Source organism: Temnothorax curvispinosus, unplaced genomic scaffold, assembly GCF_003070985.1.
Source record: "Temnothorax curvispinosus isolate PA1 unplaced genomic scaffold, ASM307098v1 QBEX01013816.1, whole genome shotgun sequence".
Taxonomy (NCBI): Eukaryota; Metazoa; Arthropoda; class Insecta; order Hymenoptera; family Formicidae; genus Temnothorax; species Temnothorax curvispinosus.
Window position 1 is genome coordinate 15,502 of NW_020223596.1, and position 19,653 is coordinate 35,154.

Genomic DNA, 19,653 nt, shown 5'->3' on the forward strand with positions numbered 1-19,653 from the left:
AACGTTAGATTCTCTCCAACGTTTTTGATATTCTCGATATGGCTTTAAAAAGCAGCAGACACTATGATAACAAGCATGAAAATTTACCTTAATTTTAATTTCACAATTACATAATTTGCGCAATTTGGACTTGGCCGTCAGTATTTTTAAAGATTCTGCAATACTCATCAGTTTTCTGCTTATGCGTACATACATGTATCATGATACAAAATGACAATGTTTATAATCAAAGAGGAAACTGCTTTACGCACAACGCTAACACACTCAAATTTCCGATAAACCAGAAACTGGTAACACACAGCTTTTATCATCGCTCGTTCATCTGCCGACGCTTGTCTCTGTGATCATTTGCTGGTAACGGAGCTTGGAGCTCCAGTATATCAGACTATGTTACAAAACGTCTGCCTCTGGAACAAATCTTTCCTGCGCGTAAAATGTCCATTCTCCTTTGAAAATGAAAACTTAAAAGAATTGGCCGAGCATTTTATTCCAAAAGAATATAATAAAATGACATATTTTGTTACTTATATTATTATAATTACAATGTGTAATTGTAAGATAGGAGTTAAGCGGGGAGCACACACCTCTGCACAACGCATAATACGTAAGCATAAGAAAACTGATTGGTTTATTTCCTTATGCACATGTGTATGGACCAATCAATTTTCTTATGCTTACGCATTATGCGTTGTGCAGAAGTGTGTGTCCGGGCCCTTACTCTGAGGAAAAATGCTACATAAGTTAAATCAAGAAAAAATCGATTCTTACAAATTTCTAGATAAATGCATGTATACAGTTGATTTATGGATGAAACAACGAAGAATCACAATGCGAACGAATGCCAGTTGCTCCAGTTGCTCGAAACTTCAGTTTATGCTAGAACCATGACGTTCAGTGACATTTTCATCGTAATTACTCATTAGCTATAGAATAGTTAATATAATTCATAAGAGACGTATGAAATAGAATAGAGGATTAGATAAAGTAATTGAATGAGACCATGGCGTTTTTTCAATTGGTTCTCAAAGCTAGAAAGCTCGAGAAAGCCAGGTTAAGATACGAAGATGAGAAATTGAGATCGATCGAGATCTCCGAGGGTGTCGAGCCACGGCTGACTTTCAAGCAGCGTCTCCGACGAAAGAGATTAAAGTGAGCCTGGCCATTAACTCGTTATCCGACCGATCAATATTAATTTTACTCTTAATTCTACTCTCTAACATTTATTATATCATACGTATCTCTCTCTCTTTTTCTTCTCTGCTTTTTATCAGAATTTTGATGACACTTTTTATTTTATGCTCCAATGTTTTATTTTAACGTATTACTATTTTTTATTGTCAAGTTATTACGCGTAATCATATCTCAATAGATGCAGAAAGAAGCTGGATCATTTCTGGAGCCGAATAATTTCCCCCATAAAGCATACATGGATTTACAAAAAGGCGAGGCTTCTTCGTATGGACGGTTCGCTCGAGAATTACATTCTGAAGAGCGTGTTTGGATTCTTGGGCGGCATATTTCTTACATACATGTTCTTTGTGTTCTTTGTGATTCAACTGAGTTTTACTCTCTCGTCTGCCACGATGCTCTGCTCGGCCCTTGGAGTGATTCTCACGCTCGGTTTGGCGTTTTCTCGTCGTGTAAGGTAAATTTGCGTGAACTTCAATAATATAAATATGAAAGTTATATAGGCTATAGCATATTTTAAGTATATTAAGATTAAGATTTTAATTAGTTAAAAACAAAAAAAAAATGAAAATCGTACCTTGGTGTTTTTAACTTCTATTGTATTTCATAGTTCTATCTTCTTTATTGCATTTTTCTACAAATGTATGTCAACATTTACATAGATGCATTGTATTTCTATTGCTGCCGCAATTCTTTTCTAAACGTGGCAGACAGGCCTTGATGGCCTATGCTTTTATTCTAACACTTACTGGACCGGCAAAGAATATCTTGCATAATATTAGTGTCCTTTCGGAGTCTTTAGTCTGTGGACAGGTAAGCTTTAACAGGTGAGTTTGTTTACGTATTCCACTTATGTCTATAAATGCCTACCAATCCTTGAATCCTTGAATGGTTCTGCCCATAATTAGATCTTTTGTTTAGCCGATAAAAGACTTGAACGTTCATACATATCGTTGGTTCCGCAATCCGTTGCATTTCCATTGCACATTTTCGAATTCATAAGATATAATTTATATGATTATGTTTTTTGATTTGCCGTCGTTGTTTGAAATTGTCATTACTAATGTAAATCATAAAAAAACACACATACGTAGGAGCAATTAAAACAAGCCGTGAAAAACGTAGTTGACTTAATAAAAGAACCCTTCTACGCTCTGAGAGACGCGATATCGAAAGTAATAAAGACGGTGAAGGTGGTCGTGAGGAAGATTAAGCGGACTCTCGTGGCTATCAAGCGACTTGTGCTTAGTATACGTGAGTCAACGTACTCCCCTTGGCTTCGCGGGATAATCGATCTTCGTAACTTGAAAAACGTATCTTTCAGTGAGAGTGATCACGTCGGTTTTTCAATGGCTCGGCAGCATCGTGAATATCTGCAACAAGAAGCTGGGCACGCCGTTCGACAGGTGTCAGAGTGTCTTTGAGGGCGCGGTTACTGACTGCAAAGCGAAGCTCGGTCCCCTTTTCGGTGGGATTTGCAATCTGGCGTACGTCGTCGGCGCCTTGTGTTACGTAGTGAAACCTCTGGACTTCATCTGCATGCTCGTGTCTTATGTCGCCGATACTATAGTTAACGCCGTACGGAAGAGTATGTCAAGATTGGAAATCTATATGAAAGTGTTTTTGGAAGAAAGAGTTTATGTACAACAAATTTTTGAAAATTTCCAAATCCCTGTAAATATCAAGAATTTAGAAATTTACTCAAATACAATTTATTTACGATTTTAAATATTCCTAAAACATTTAATTGTTTTATAAATTCATAAATTCTTCCATTAACATAATATTGGTAAGCTCTTTATATTTTTCTCTGATTTAAAATATCTCTTGCTTACATAGAAATCAAAAGGTTTACTCGCCATGTAAAAGCAATGTTCTACGTTAAAGTAAAATTCTCGCATTCCTTCCATTTTGAGACGAACCAAAGTAAAGCCCTCGAAGACGTATCGACTGGTATAATTACCGAGGTACGATCGAGGACCGATAGATTTCTAGCCGTTTTCGACTGGATGAGCTTCATGACCACTTTCTTCATTTTCTTCATGCTGCTAAGGTGAAATTTATTAAGACGTTATTTTGATACTTTGAAACCTGAGGTATTTTGGAACACATTTTCCAGGATCTTGCATTATCGACACAAATGGCTGACAAGCGAACGCTTCGATAACCGATACCTGACGGATGATCTGCGCACTATCGATCTAATAAGAACACGTCAGGATAAGGAGACCATTCTGCCATTAAACCGTCGCGAGAGAAATCAATATATCCCGCTGACGTCCGTCACGTTGATCAAGGTAGAAAAAATTAAGCTCGCAAAATCCGCCGTCTTTCTGGGCTTAACAACATTCAAAATCTGCATCCATATGATGGCGGACTACAGTCTTTATTGGATTCTTAGCACTATTAGGTATCACGGACGGATCGAAACAAAGGTATCTTGATGACTAATATTAATTAGAAAATAATGTATGCTTCAAACATTTTATTTATGATATCTAGAGCTTTTCCTACCTTGTTATAATTATCTCTCGCGACAAACATGACAAACGGTAAATAACTATTTTAAATTGATGATTAGCAACAGAAAGACATCCCTGAAGAATTAAATCACAGTTAACGTATATTACGCAAACTGAATCGATTGAATGTTATGTTAGCTTAGAACCGCAATTTTGTTATCGAAATTTGCGTGGAGTGCGGGAATATCGACAATCGGTGGTCGGATATGTACCGCGGCGTAGAATAATCACGATAGAAGGTAATATAATGGCGGAACGTATATATCGATTTCTAGGTCCAACGACCCAATTTCGTGGGCGTCTATGTGTCTGGTGACGGTTATCTCGCCGACCTTTATCGAAGCATCGTGAAAGCCTTCACGCCGCACGCGAAGGATACGGAGATCGATGTGACGCCCTGCCTCCCAGATCCCATCCCACCGGATCTAGATCGGTACACGCAAATTGTGACGTTGATCATCTTCTGCTGGATCATGGCAATATTTGAACCATATGGATTGCGGCTGCGACATGTCGTGATGTGTAAATATCATCCGGAAAGAGCTAAGCAAAGAGCCGCTTGGTTGTATAATCATATAATTAGGTAATGCACTTTCAATTAGCTAATGAAGTAACCGACCGGCACACAGATATCAGATTATACTACTTGCAACAAAGTTTTATGCTGGTTGTTTCATAAAATATTATTAAAGGTTGATGTTGGTTGATTACATTAAAGGTACACTTCGCCACTTTTAACTATGAATATTAAAATCTAACAAGATTTCGTAGTAAAATGTTTTAAAAAAATTTGTTTAAATATTAAATTCCATTAAAGTAACGATTTTCGCTTTATCGTGCAATTTGTTCACTGAAAAAAAACTTAAAAATTTATTTGTGGAATATAAATGGAATAGAACGGAATCTCACTTGTGGAATATAAGATTTATTTCGCAGAAATAAACCTTACATTCCACAAGTGAGATTTATTTCTTCGAAATAAACCTTATATTCCACAAATAAATTTTCAAGTATTTTTTCCTCAGTGTTGTTTAGTTTCCTTCCGTTTACTTTGCACACAATATAAATTGCGAACATACAACGTACTGCGTTTAGTTAACGGTTTCAATTCGTGCAGATCGAGGGGAAGCTTTCTGAAATTTGCACGACGCCAGTTGCGCCGCAAGTTCGGCATGACCGAGGGCGAGAGAATCGAGAGAGTCACGTTCAGAGAACGATGCCTGGCGATCTGCCCTTTCCTGAACAAATTGTTCCCCCGAAAGCAGAACGTGTGTCTCCTGTGCGGCGCCGTGGAACGTTCCGATCAGGAACCGCACATTAAATGCGCCACGCCAGGCTGCGTCGGTTTGTTCTGTATCCAATGCTTCGGGGACTTGCAGAATCTCTGCACGATTTGCCGATCGCCCATCGAGTATGGCGATTTATCGGACATTAGCGAGGAAAGGTGAGTTTTAGCAATAAATCATGTTACACAAGAGTTTACAGAACACGAGAATGAAAGTAATACGCTATTATGTATTACGAGCAATGTATATTAATATAAATATTTTTAAATATAGTGCACAAATATATCAAGTCTTTGTAAAGCTATATTTGTTTTTGTTTTTATATTTATAGATGCTGAAAAGTATTTTATTGTCTTTCTCTTCTGAATAAATTATTTCATGAAAATAATCATGCCATTTAATTATAATTTAAAGAAACATTTATATTTTTATATTTAAAATATATTATTAAAACTATGCAGTAATTATTCGCAATCTTTTCTAATGAATTAGAGATTCATCGGATGATCAATTAATCGCGAAAAAGGAACCTGTACCAATAAGTACTTATATCGATGAAAAAGAAGAACCAATTGTAGAAGAAAAACCTGAGAAAGAGACAAAAGAAGAAGTAGAAGAAAAAGAAATGCCGGAAATAAGAGAACCAGGAGAAATAATAGCGGAAGAAAGAGTGTCGGAAGAAAAAATATTGGAAAAAAAAATACCGGAAAGAAGAATATCTGAAGAAAGGAAAGAAGAAAGAATTGAAAGAATAATTGTAGAAAAGAAGGATCAAGCAGTGCAAACGGACGATGATATCGGTGAAAGTAGTTCTGATTCGGTCTACAGTTATAGTATGTACATCACCTATCTGCATTCTGCACCATATTTCTACTACAAACGCATGCTTTCAAATGCACGTAATTTATTTCACGAATCCCCAGTAAAAATAATTATTAATATCTGTGCCAGCTTATCAAGAAGGCTCACGAGAGATCGAAATCGAGCGTCGGAGAACGCCGTTCAAAGACATCGAAGCGCAGAGAATAAGAGAAGATGTTACGATTCAAGTAAGGCATTGCACAACTCTTATGAAAACATTTTAATTTATTTTAAAGAACTAAGGTGAAAGACTTTTTACAAAGATAATTTTAATGCAAGTAAGTAACAAACTTTTTAAAGTGAATTTTACATATCACGATTGTTAGATCAAATATAAATAAATTGTCGACTTCTTAAGATATCTTAATCAAAACTCAAATTTAAATTATGTCAATAATAAGAAAAAAAAATTGGTTTCAACAAGCGATGTCAATAAGAATTGAGCAGTAAATGTCCGATTCAGATTTTCAATGAGCCATTGGTAAAGGACATTACTTCGAGCAGTGAGGATCCGACGTCCTGCTTCATGCTGAGAGCTCGTAGGAGACTTCGTACCAGGTTGAAAAGGAAATCCTGCGCTTCCCCGCGCAAGGACGATTCCAGCTCGTCTACGTCGATAGCCGACACCGAATCCTGCTCTACGGAGGAGCTAGATGAGGAAGAGGTAATTCACATTGAGATGGACGACGGCTCAAAGGAATTACTCTTAAAGGACGGCACTGGCAAAGCAAGAAAACGAAGTAGTCACATAGGAAGAATCCTTGCTGCACTCACGAAAATATCCTGGCTCGGCAAGAGAACGGTACGCGGTGAAATAACTTCCTCGCTATCTCGCTGGCGTATTCCTTCCACTTTATTTTTAATCAGTAATTTCTGCGTCGATCGTTTACGGTGAATTTTCGTTTCCTTTCAGACGACCGATAGCGACGGCGAATGGCGAACGAGAAAACCGTCTCTCCTGGATAAAATAGCACGGATGCTTTCTGGAAATCAATCTACCTCGCCTGTACGAATGTATCGACGAATTCGAGTTACGAAAAAGGACGCGAAGCGTAAGGGCTCTTCCTCCGTTTCCTCGTCTGCCTCCGACGAAGAAAACGAACGGCGCGCGCTCTTAAAGGCGCACGAACGGCAAGTAGATTGTTTGCAAATCATCTCAGATCATGACGATTCCGGGGATAATATTTACAGCAGAAATTATGATTCACATCGTGCACGACGCGGGACGATCTGTCGCCAACCGGATTCTCACATAGGAGCTGACGATGCAAAACTGAGACATCCTCACGAGAAGAAATTTGCAACGAAAGAATTACCAAGGTATAGCAAAACTGTAGCAGTCTAAGATAAATATTATTACACAACAAATGTGAAAGCTTTAATATATACAATACGTAGATATTTTTCAATATAGTACTAATGTCATACACAATGTAATTCGTAGATATCTGCAGCCGATTTCGAAGGATACGGCGTATTTTGTAGTAGACGAGATTAAAGATTCTCAATCGAAGCGGAGATGCATTCGTTCGACAGACCGCATTAATATTTTATCAGATACTAGAATATCCAACATCGACAATCAGAAGAGAGATAAATGGAACGTCACTAGTGACAACTACGCTCAAGTATACTTATCGTTTTTATTTCAATGACAACCTTAATTCTCTGGGATCAGTATCGAAAAAGATATTGATATTTAAAAATATTGTGAAATTTTTAAAAATTGAAATTATATTTGTATCGTTTGATAAAAACGGATGTAAATATTTGAATAAATTTGCTCTATGATTTTTTTATATGTCATTTAATATTTTTTTTACTGAAATAGTTACCCTCATTCCTATAATTTGATATTTACTTTTATATTAATATTAATTAGATTTCTTGCTCGTGCACGTCGCAAATATCCTGCGATGTTAAAGATAGCAGAAGCCAATCGAATATGAGTGCCATTACAGAACAAAGTAGTGAAACATCTAAAACGAACGAAATGTCAGAAACAGATAAGGAATGGCTGGCTACTGATTGGGAAAGATCCGATCAAGGTAGTATCTTTTGCTTTAGAATTTTACGAAGAAAGGGACAGAATATTCAATCAAGTAGCATACTTGTCTGATTTTTAGAAAAGAAAACAGAAGAAATTGTCACTATGGAAGAAACATCGATAGACAGTGAAACAGACAAAACAAGAGTTCCAAAGAAAGCTCTAGTCGAAAATGATCGAAGGAAATCATTAGCGAAAAATAGCAGAGCATTTGCGGAGTCAAATAATACTGTAGAAGAAAAAAGTGTAAGAAAATACTTTACCAAAAAGGAACAAGTTGAAGAATTAGCCAGAGAGAAAAAAGCTAGAGAAAAAGTAATGGCGTCGACTTCGGTAGCAAATGATAAAGCTCGATTGTACGATCCGCTAGCTAGTTCAGAGTTGTACGGCGTCACGTGCCAAGTAAAAAGACGTGAAAAACCTGCCGTGGAAAAATTAACGAAGCAATCGGGAACGGCGGAAATACGTGTTGACGATAGAAAAGCGACGGAATTTGAGGAAGGTATTGAAATGGTACCAAAAAATGTGCAGGTTTTTGCGCATAAAAATAGAAAACCTGCGGCAGTATCCGAAAAAAATATTCAAATGAATCTGCGAAAATTTGAAAAATACAAAAGGCACGATAAGATGTCGCGTATTGGCAGAGCAGCTGGCTTGGAAAAGGAAAGGAAGAAAAAGGAAAGAAAACAGGAAAAGTGGATCGACAAATATAAACATCGTAAGCAGAGGTAATATAAAAAGATAAAATATAATAAAAGAAAAGATTTTTAAAATTAGTTAATCTGCTTAATCTATTACAAAAATATAATTCTATAATGTTATTATATATAAGAGAATCTGATGGTAGTTTACCACGAGGAAAACAAAAGTCTTACTTTTGCAATAAGGCAACACTGATTAAAGAAAAGCTTTATAACAGAAAACGGGAAAATATTTACAGTCGTGATGCGTTTACTCATAGACATCCCAGGTAACACACAAGTATTGTATTTTTATACATGTAGTTTTTAACATCGATGACTTGATAGTACACAGCATGCAGAAGTCTGTGCGAGTCGCGCAGAATGGCATCCTGATGACGTTCGAAGACAGACAAGAGTTACTCCTGCATTAAGATCAGTGGCTGAATTAAACAAAAATCGTCAAACTCAATGCAACCTTCGCGACCAGGAAGAGACTCAAAGTAGGAGAGATGATATGAAGTACGATCTGAAGTCTACAAACAAACCAAAAGTCTGGTCTTGTCAAGTTCAGTCGCAATTTAAGGCACCTGAGCAAATAGTTTACTGTCAAGATTATTGGGATCAAGAAAAAGTTTCGAGGTCATGTAATGAGTACGTTTATATGTGAATCTTATTACAGAAAAAATAGAGATATTTACACAACTAAAATTTCAAGTTACATTCTATGTGTTTGTTACAGCTTATAAAAATAAGATACTACGGACAAAATGAGATTTAAGAATATTACAAGTTTTAGAATTAAAAAAAATTTAGCTTTTTTGTAATAATTATAGATCATTGGAAAAGAAACCGCAGCAAATAAAAAGAAGATACAACGTTAATGTGCGCGAAACCAGATTGGAGGTACCTATGTTGAAACAATATCTACCTGCATATCAAACGCCAGGTTTAATAGAAGAGCTAAAGGAACACGATAGAATGAGATTAATTCAGGAACGAGAAGCTAGAAGATGGACGGCTTTGAGCGCTCTTCGAAGCACGAGGGATTCTTCTTCGAGTACCAAATCGAGGGATCAGGCATGCGGTACCTCTGTAATGTGCGATGCTCACGAAGCCGTCAGCAGAGTAACTTCAGTAAGAAAAATTATTTTGACTTTCATATTATCTGAAAAATCAAAATTCTTAAACCCTATCGTACTCAGTAATATGCTAATATAACTTAATTAATTTTTCTTCTAATTGAATCTTAATATATTTGTTGCCATGTGATTGTTGGCAACGGAAAGTATTTTTAACATGATTACATACCAATGTGTGGTTACTGTAAGAATGAAAGGTTAAAGATATAGAGTATCTCTCTCCGTTTCGATATGATATATTCCAAGGTCTCCACGAAGCTGACAGAGGGGAATACCCTTCCGTATCAAGAAACGCAAACCTTCAAAGACGTGGTGCGTGAGTTTCGGGAGAAAGTGATAGCGGCTGAGAGACCTCTAATATCTTTATCTCGGAGCGCAGACAAATGTAAAGATTTGAAACAATTGTTCCCTCCCAAAAATGAGGACCGTGGTGGGTTTACGATGACGCCGAAGTTTGAGAAAGTTGTTAACAGGTTTAAGGTAAATGAAACTTTATTCGCGAGAAATTCAGCTGGGATTAGACCGGTTAAAGTGGATTTGCGCGCGTAAATTGCAGTTAAGTATGAAATATTCAGTCGTACATTGGCTTCCACTATGAAAGCTCAAACAATTTGAAATTAATTTACGCTCTTCGGCCATTTAGTGCATAAATGCTTTATGTTTGAATATTATGTAATTAAGTGTTGTAATTAATGTTTGTATGTAGCCAATATGTGATAAACACAAGAGAGAAGAACAGTGTACTACAATATATGAAGCAACGCAAAGATTTCAAAGCGAGTCGTTTAGCGAAACGTCATCGATTTGCAGTTATTCTTGTGAACATCGTCAATTTGATGTTTCGACTTCGGCCGATGAAACAGATAACAATGTTGATATCTCGTAAATGTGTTATGTAATAAAATATAAAATAAAGAAATTTTGCAATCGGGTTATCTGGTATTATCTAAATATTAAAGTTGTTTGTGAAATTATCTGAATAACTAAAACTTCACTTTGTAATTCAGTTTTAAATATTAAAATTCGACAGACTTTATATTAAAAAAAAGAGAGTCTAATTAAGTAAACTTGACATTTTGGAATATTATCAAATTAAAAAATAATTACTGATTGCTGACGATATCGCTTGCCAAATGTCTGTTGCGAGTTATGTTATGGAGCAATGTGTTAAATATTTGTCAGAACTGATACAAAAAAATCGCACTATTTGCATTCGCGTATTACATGCGAGTGCAATAATTCATACGTGAATAACCGAATAACACGCAGCTGCGCTGAAGTATCCGTCTGAAAACAAGTGCAGCGACTACCAGAAAAGCAAACAACAGATTTCTTATCGGTGGTACTAAATACCACTACAGCTTAACGATTAATTAATACACTCGATATAGACACGAGTTATTGGACGAGAATCATCAGAATCCATCTACTAACGCGGAACCCTTAAAGACGACCGTATAATACATTTTTCACAGGCAAATTGAGAACGCTCGTAAATCACGAAGGATTTCGAAAGTCGTGACCATCGGAAATGCGATCAACAAGCTACGTGAATAATGTATCGGCCGATTTCCTGTGAGTATGTACACACTATCGAAACAAAAAAGGATGACGGCAAGGTAGAAATCGAAGTCCTTATTAGGAACAAGTTCGATAACTTTCTTTTTTCTTCAAACTGCATTTCTGATTATTGCCATATTTACAAACGTTTCCAATAATTAAAAATGCGTTTTGAGAGATATAACAGATATACTCTTTGTTAATCTTTGAACTATGTAGAATATTATTTTTATAAAGTAATTAAATTATGAGATTCCGGAATATAGTGAAAAAATCCATATCGAAAATCGAATAACTCGGGTATTAATAGTCAAAGGTTCATACGCTATAAAAATGAAAAGCGCAATAAATGTTTCTTTTGTCATTGCAAGATAATATACTGTCGAGTGTCGTTCAATGACAGTATGACGTGACACTTAACCGAGTAGCTCAAATTTTCAAGTATGAATGATTGTAGCCTAATGACAAAGAATGTAAGCATTTCTAAAAGTGAAAGAAATAAAAATAAGAACGGTGCGTTATATATTTGTACAATAACAAGGCTGAAGGAAACATGCATCATGAGAAACGATAATGGGGCTAAGAAGCTTATACAGGCAGAAACGATTAGGGTTAAAAATCGAAGCGAGCGGAAAAGCAGTAGATTCTCAGCCGACAGAGGATTTAAAGACTCAAGAGATAGAGCACGGTATTTCCCGCACAAAAGATACTTTTGCGCAGTGCAAATGTAGCTTACCCTTTTCACGACGTAAAGACCATCGGTTTTTCACGTCGGGGGAATCGATACGTCGGTTTTCGCCGATCAGCCGAAAGCAGGTAGGAGAGAAGCTTTGAAAGCTTTAGCGTGGCCGAAGAGAAAGGAGAAGATATCATGAGAGAACAGGAGGTGGAAAATAAGGCAGAAAATGATAAGAGGATGCCGGAGGCGAATTGCGCGTGCACTTTGGAAACGTGCGGAAAAGAAAGGATCAAGCGAGAGACTTACGTGGATATATCAGCGAAAAAGAAGTTACTCGCGCGCGACGAAAATATCAGTCCAACAAGGCTGAGTGAGATGATCAACAAAGAAATAAACGATTCCATCAAACGGATCAACAATTCTATTAAAGATGCTGTGCAAACTCTTGTAAAGTGTTCAATGGTATCTACGATGCAAGTATCCACAACGTACCTTTAGAATTTTTCTCTAGATATTTTATACCTTTCGTATAAAAATAAAATTAAATGATGGTAGATTAAACGATAAAATCGACAAAAGTTTTCCGTCTTTCGTAACTTGTTTTTTTTTGTGAAAAAATTAATTAGTAAAACAAGAATAAAAATTTCTTTGAAATAGGAAGAGAAAAAGCAAATTTTATCGCGTTTAGAAGAACCCAAAGAAATATCCGATATGTGTCAATCTCCTGTGCTGGAAGAACATTGTAAAAAATTGCCCAACGTTTGTATTAATCGACAAACTACAAGTCACGCTTCACGGCGATGTAATAATTTATCCAAACATGACATTTCATATCCGTGTACAAAAATATACAAGAGTGCAATACCGTTACCTGTAAAAAATAAAGTTAGCGGTGAAAGAAAAAGCAAAAAGCATTCGAAATCAGCGAATAACCCGAACACCGATAATCGCAGAATGACCGGAAATGTTAATATTTATATTTGCTCGGAGACTAATGATAAAAACCAGGTCAGTTTGTCAAATAATCTTTTGCATCAAATATAATAATTGAAATAAAGTATCCAGATTATACAGAATATGTTAAAGAATTGATTTTTACATAAAAATACATTCATTATGTTTATTATTATTAATATTATAAAGATTTAAAAGTGTTAATTAATAAACCCCAATATGAACAATAACAGTTTCATGAACAAAGTAAAAGCTCAAAAGTATTAGTGAAATTTCAATATTAAAATCAATTATTTTGTAATTATATTCATAATTATTATATTATAATTATTTTAGTGATATATATTATAAATTATGTAAAAATACTTATTAATCCATAATAATTATTCTAATTTATTATACTATTACAATACATATTATTAATAAATATTATAATAATTACCTATCTAATAATTAATTGTAACTGATCATGTGTGGACGAGAAGGGCAGGATAAAATCGAGATCTCAACTGCACATGGATACAAGTTCCAATACAGTGACCAAAAAATCTAATTCGAGAAGCACTAGCGCTAGCACAACGTCATCATGCAAGCTAATAAACAGCATAAGAGAGAGACGGAAGAAATTGCTAATTCAGCAATCACCTAATTTTATTCATGAGAAGAGCAGCGATAACACCGTCGACGATAACGAAATATCACGACACGGAAAAAGCAGGAAGGAGTCGAGCGAAGCGGGCGGCAAAGAGGAAGCAGATGTCAAAGTCAACGCTGGAAACGTTTGGTGCAAGGACATGACCTCATCGACCAAAGACGGTTCCTATTACAAAGATACGAACGACATAGATCTCCAACAGAATTCGTCGTACTCTACAGTTCCGTGTTCAAGTTTCAGCACGTGTGACAATACCAGACGCCCACAATCTTGGACCACTATATATCCTTCGGAAGCGAGAACGAGGCTGGACGACAGTAATGTCTTCCTGTCGAGAGCGATTTGTACCAATGTGGAACGAAGGGATAATCGCAAAAATAACGATCGCGATAGTGATCGCGGAGACGATAGCGAATACACTGTATGCCGTGCGGTCGATGACAGCAGATGGTTACCGAAACCGATCTACGCGGATTGCACTGCGTACGGCGAAGATTCTAAAGAATGTTTCAGAGACAATTGTAAATATCGAAATAAAATACTCCAAGAGTCGATGGTAAATCGAAGCAATATCCCGAAGAGGCAGATGGGATATAAGCTTTTGCAACAATCTCTCGCAAGTTGCCAAAGAGAGCAAGTGGCACGAAAGTGGTCCACGTGTAGTTGTATCGCGGAGGAGGAGGAAGATTGTTGCAAGGACGTTGACAGAGTCGAGAAGGAGCTTCCTGAAAACATATGTAATGTCGTAGAGTGTCTAGAAAAAATATCCGTTTGCCAAACACCTTCTAAAAAATTAGCCAAAAGTACAACTATATGCGAGACATCATTCAGTGCTCCACGTTTCGAGAACACGCGAACTTGTAAGGATTTGGCGAAACATTCGAAAGACATATGCAGAACAAAGTTTGAAAATTCAGAAGAACCTTCAAAGAGAACAAGAGTTTGTAACGATATCGTTACTGAAGAACCTTCGGAAGATATCACAGTTTGTAAGACGGTGTTTGGCGAACCGAATGGACTTGCGGAAGAAGTAATAGTTTACAGGACGGCGTTTCCTGACTCCAAAGACACCCCAAAGGAAACAATTTGTAAGGAGATTCCCGATTCGAACTTTGCCAACCAAGTCGATGTTAACAGATTATCCTTAAACGATGCAAAGGATAAACTTGCGGAACAGAATATAAATAGCTCGAACTTAAATGATCCGAAAGAGAATGCTGGAAATACAAGAACGGTAAAACTAAATAATGAGCCTGACAACGATGCTCTTAATAATTTTATAAGACCACAGTCTGCTAATGTAGAACAACATGAACAAATAAAAGAGACTTTAAATGATCAATCGAAAAATTTACATCAAATTCCCGTTGAATCGATTAAAGATTTTAAACCATTGTCAAAAAATGTTCATTCTACAACATTACGTGGGCAAAACGATTATGATCGTTCGAATCTTGTCTCGAATTCCAATGTAAAGGAAACATCGAAGACTCTTGTTAATCAGCAAAGAATGCGATCACTTAATCGATCAATGAGAAATTACTCTCAACGATCGAATAATCTTACGCAAAATTTAACGTCAAACAAAAATGATCAACTGGAAGAAGAAACGCAAGAAAACTCGAAAGAAAAAGAAGAGAGGCAAGATATTTCAAAAGAAATGGGAACCACTGAGCACGAACAGAAAGAGCCACTTTTACATCGATCGTTTAAAAAATTAATTGACGTAATTAGACGTGGCAGGACGCTCGTTACAGATAGAATAGAAACGGGAAAAATTGAAGCGAGAAAAATAATCACTGGTGATAAAAAAGACGATATTTTTGAAACCGAAAATAAAACTGGTGATATAAAAGATCAGCAAGAGATTATTGAAAAAGTGGTTATACCAATGAAATCACCACAAACAGAGATTGCAAACGAAGGTAAATTATTAATAAATTACAATTGATCATAATTAATAAATTATAATTAACTCAACTTACACTTAATTACAAAACTTTCAATATTGTTTTCGTAAATTTTCTGCAACATCTTACACTAAGAAACATTACTTAAATTAAAATTTAAATACCACATAATAATATAACACAGTATCTTAATGTATAAATAAAAATTATCGTTAAGCACTATTAATTTAATGCGCATTTAATTTAAAAATAATAATTTTACCTGTAGAAATAATTAGAAATATTTTTGTGAGATCAAAACCGATTGTACCAATAACTGATTTTACAATTTTTGACACAGGGAAAAAGATAGATATTCAAAGAACGGATCAAGCAATGCCTAAATTACTGCGTATCATCGCGGCGAAGAGATCACATGTTCTACCAGCTACAATGACAACTGATTCTAAAGTCCAAGAGCCTGAAATAGTATCTGTTCCTGCTAAAATAATCACAATTAATCATGTCGACCAAGAGGAAAAAGAAGAAGAAAGAATTCCAGAAGAAAAGGTAATTTCACAGGAACATACTCCTGCAGAGATCGCGGAAGAAATAAAAGCGGATGACTCAATTGCGCTTGAGATGAGTGTTGCTACAATTGAAACAAGTGTTGAAGACGCTCCAAAAGATGTTGCTGATGAAGATAGAGACCTTCCCAAAGATATTCGAGATGAAACAACAATGATTTATGTTACTTGCCCGCAAAAGAAACCAGAAGAAGAGTCACAAAAGCCTATTCTTTGTAAATGCGGTCTACCTTCCGACCCGAGTGCTCGTTCGTGTTCAATTGTCAAGTGTGTGAAAGACCATGTGCCCTGCTCGCAGAAGAAATCGGAAAAGGAGCCACAAAAATCCACGCTTTGTAAACGCGAATTAGCTTTCAGTTTGAATAATTACTCATGTTCCATTGTCAAATGCACAAAGTGCAATAACATTATCGAAGATGGTCCGTGCGAAGATAATAGATTCGAACGGAAGAAAATTTATTGCACGCGTTGCCGTTTATCGACGATGCAATGCACCTGCGCACCACATCTGAAACGTTGCTTGAAGATCGATAAAACGAAATTTCGTGATGTATCACCTTTAAGGGTGATCAATTCGCGTATCTGCACGAGTTGTTGCAAAGAGCGGGAAGAACACAAGTCTAGAAAAACGACGATCTGTTGCCATTCTCATGAAGAATGCAAATGCAGGTGGTGTGTAACGCGTGGAAATTGTTCAAGAATTAATAATAAATGCAAGTAAGGGATACAATAATATAAGATTTTCTATACGGTATTATATAATTTCAGAAGAATACATTTATGAAATACAAATTAGCAAATATTTATTAATTAAGTATTTCGATATATTTTTTAATTATAATTCCGAGATAAAAATAATCCTTCAATATAGATTTGTAAATCTCTTGGTCATGATTTCCCGAAACATTCTCGATAGGTGTGGATCACAAGCGAGCTGCATTAACTGCGGCAAACCGAGAAATCAATGTTGTTGTGCTACATTCGCTCTGGTAAGGTGCCACAAGATCAAGGAAGGCCGCAACCGCAAGAGGACAATGATTTGCCTGTACTGTGATAATCCTCAAGACAAATGCACGTGCAGAGGACCGATCGGGAAGTGTTCGTATTGCGGGTTGCCGTCAGATGTTTGCAATTGTCCAGACGACGAGGGTCACGCTCGTGATTATGAACAGATTGCCAGAAGACCGGATGAGAATCGAACGATTCGCGTCACCAGCTGGAAGCCAAAAAGGGAAATCAGGCGGTATTTTGCGAGGAACTCCGAGGACTTTCGGTCGTATTCCACCGAAGAATGTCAGTGTTACGAAAAGCCGAAGCGACAACGTCCCGAGGAGTTACCTTATCAACGGTTAAACATTTTCTCGGAAGTGATGAACGAACTACAGCAGAAGATGAGCGAATCCGTATGCTGCGCACGATGCTGGAGGAATCCTTGCTGTTGTAGATCGCTGGTCAATCAAGATAAGAGAAAGGAAGAAGGAAAAATTGAGAATCGTGTCAAGTATATAAAAGAACCTTTTACTATATATTTACTTGAACGAAGATTTTTTTTACTTGTTTAAATAAGGGTGCATCAGACAGACTCTGAAAAGGCTTGGCGCAAAGATTTAGCCGAAATAGAGCATATTTTTATTTATTTGTGTTGTTTAGTCAATTTTCATTTATTATAGAAAAATTCTTTGTTAATAGATCAAAAGTAGCAAATAATTCCTGCTTGAAGCTTATCTATAGTTATCCTAGTATCAAATACTTGTGCTGGACTATCTTTGTATCGTTGTTTAGACGCGCTGAAATAGAAAGACCACCTAGAAACAAGTCATCGAATAATTGCCGATGTAAATCGAGAAAGGTATATAAAAGCACCATTCAAAAGTCGATACCAATCCGACATAGTGGCTGCACTTGTAGACTAACACCGTGCAAATGTAGAAAAGACAGATTCAACCATAAGAGACCGCTGGCTAAGTGTTATTATTGCAAGAGTCTGCCTTGCACGTGAGTAGAACAGACATTTTTTATGCAATGTCGTCAATATCTTATATCGGTTCTATTTGAATGATGGAGATTTTTTGTAAATAACCGAATACTACTATTAACGACTTTGCGCTTTGCCTCATCGGGCCCAATGAGGCCCATACGCGCATTTCCTATTGTTGCTTGTTTATTACATTCTTTGCTGCAGCTGCATTACAGTGAAATAATCGAAGCCGCGCAGGTGCGATGATTCACTGAACGAAAGCAGACAAAAAGAATTTTACCAATCTGGGAAACAGATACAGAAAGGTAAGTGACGTTTAATTAGTAATACTTGCGATCAATGGTCAGACAAATGACAAGATAAATATAACGATAGTGTATAGTTTGTGTAAAATGCCAAGACAAGTACTAAAAACACAGAGAAATAATAAAAATATTTAAATATTAATATTTCCACGCTCTCACAATATTAACGGATTAGATATTTCCTTATTTATATCTTTATTCATATCTTTCTTGACCTGATTTGTATGACGTTTCACCCCAAAAAACTAACATATCGTTAAGTAAATAATTCACACATGTTCGATTTTGTAATTGAATATAGAACAGTAATAGAACAGGGTGATAAAATAGTACACGAATGCTGCGCGACTTTCCTCAAAAATATCTGCCTTGTCAGGTTCATGATTAACTTCAGAGAGAGAGAGAGAGAGAGAGAGAGAGAGAGAGAGAAAGAATATCTTGGATTACATCTCAAATAACTTCCGGCGTATGTGACAAATATTTTTTTTCTGAACACTCTAATGGTAAAAATATCTGTAGTACAAAAATTATTTTTACAGCTTAACCTAATTATATGCATATCTATATAATATTAATTATTTAATATTGAATATTTAAATGAATAAATCACACATATATTATTTGCGACTCATATTAATTTTGCTAAAATGGATAGAATGTTTTAGTAGTTTAAATTTCGTAATATCCTTGCATGATATAGATTGCTAACTGTAATACTTCTTCGGGTCGTATAAGATAAGAATTCAGCTATATATATCTTGTATGTTGAAAAGCACATATATATAACTTCGAAATGCAAGAAAATCATTAATGCTATTTTAATGATTGTCACATTATGCGATTAATAAATATCAAAATTTGATTAATATGATGACGTATTTAGAATATTTGTCTGATATTTAATAACTTTACTCTCTGAACTATTCGATAAATTATATATTATATATATTTTTATTTATTTATTTATTTATTTATTATATACGCTTCTCTTTATCGCCTCTCTCTCTCTCTCTCTTTCAAGACACATACGTTTAATTTTTAATTATAAATAATTAACAAAATTGTTGTTAACATTGTTAACTTAAAATCGTTAATGCTATTATATTATATACAATTTTTTATGAGCAACAGGAAAATACACAGAAATAAAGCTATGACTCTTATTATATATATATAAAAGATGTTAGAAAGTATAAAAATAGCAGAACTGTATATCATCTTTTGTATATATAATAAAAGAGTCATAGCTTTATTTAGGTGTATTTTCCTGTTGCTCATAAAAAATTGTATATAATAGCATTAACGATTTTAAGTTAACAA

The 19,653-nt window shown here is 35.7% G+C and overlaps 2 protein-coding genes across 2 annotated transcripts; both read left to right on the plus strand.

Moving 5' to 3' along the window:
- The first annotated feature begins 1,000 nt into the window (after positions 1-1,000).
- LOC112463995 lies at positions 1,001-16,208 on the plus strand. The gene is given in 25 exon segments (XM_025030734.1): positions 1,001-1,149; positions 1,851-2,001; positions 2,283-2,442; positions 2,513-2,776; positions 3,028-3,241; positions 3,308-3,623; positions 3,986-4,293; positions 4,828-5,154; positions 5,489-5,829; positions 5,948-6,045; positions 6,321-6,659; positions 6,771-7,177; positions 7,302-7,485; positions 7,740-7,905; positions 7,984-8,632; positions 8,737-8,874; positions 8,960-9,238; positions 9,421-9,721; positions 9,973-10,207; positions 12,066-12,427; positions 12,623-12,981; positions 13,558-13,643; positions 13,685-15,505; positions 15,825-16,033; positions 16,152-16,208. Coding segments are annotated over 25 exon segments (7,920 nt in total).
- Positions 16,209-16,594: 386 nt separating this feature from the next.
- LOC112463996 lies at positions 16,595-18,049 on the plus strand. The gene is made up of 4 exons (XM_025030735.1): positions 16,595-16,767; positions 16,967-17,343; positions 17,419-17,551; positions 17,833-18,049. The coding sequence occupies exons 2-4, from the start codon at positions 17,085-17,087 to the stop codon at positions 18,047-18,049; spliced, it is 609 nt and encodes a 202-aa protein (XP_024886503.1). The 5' UTR covers positions 16,595-16,767; positions 16,967-17,084.
- The last annotated feature ends 1,604 nt before the right edge of the window (positions 18,050-19,653 follow it).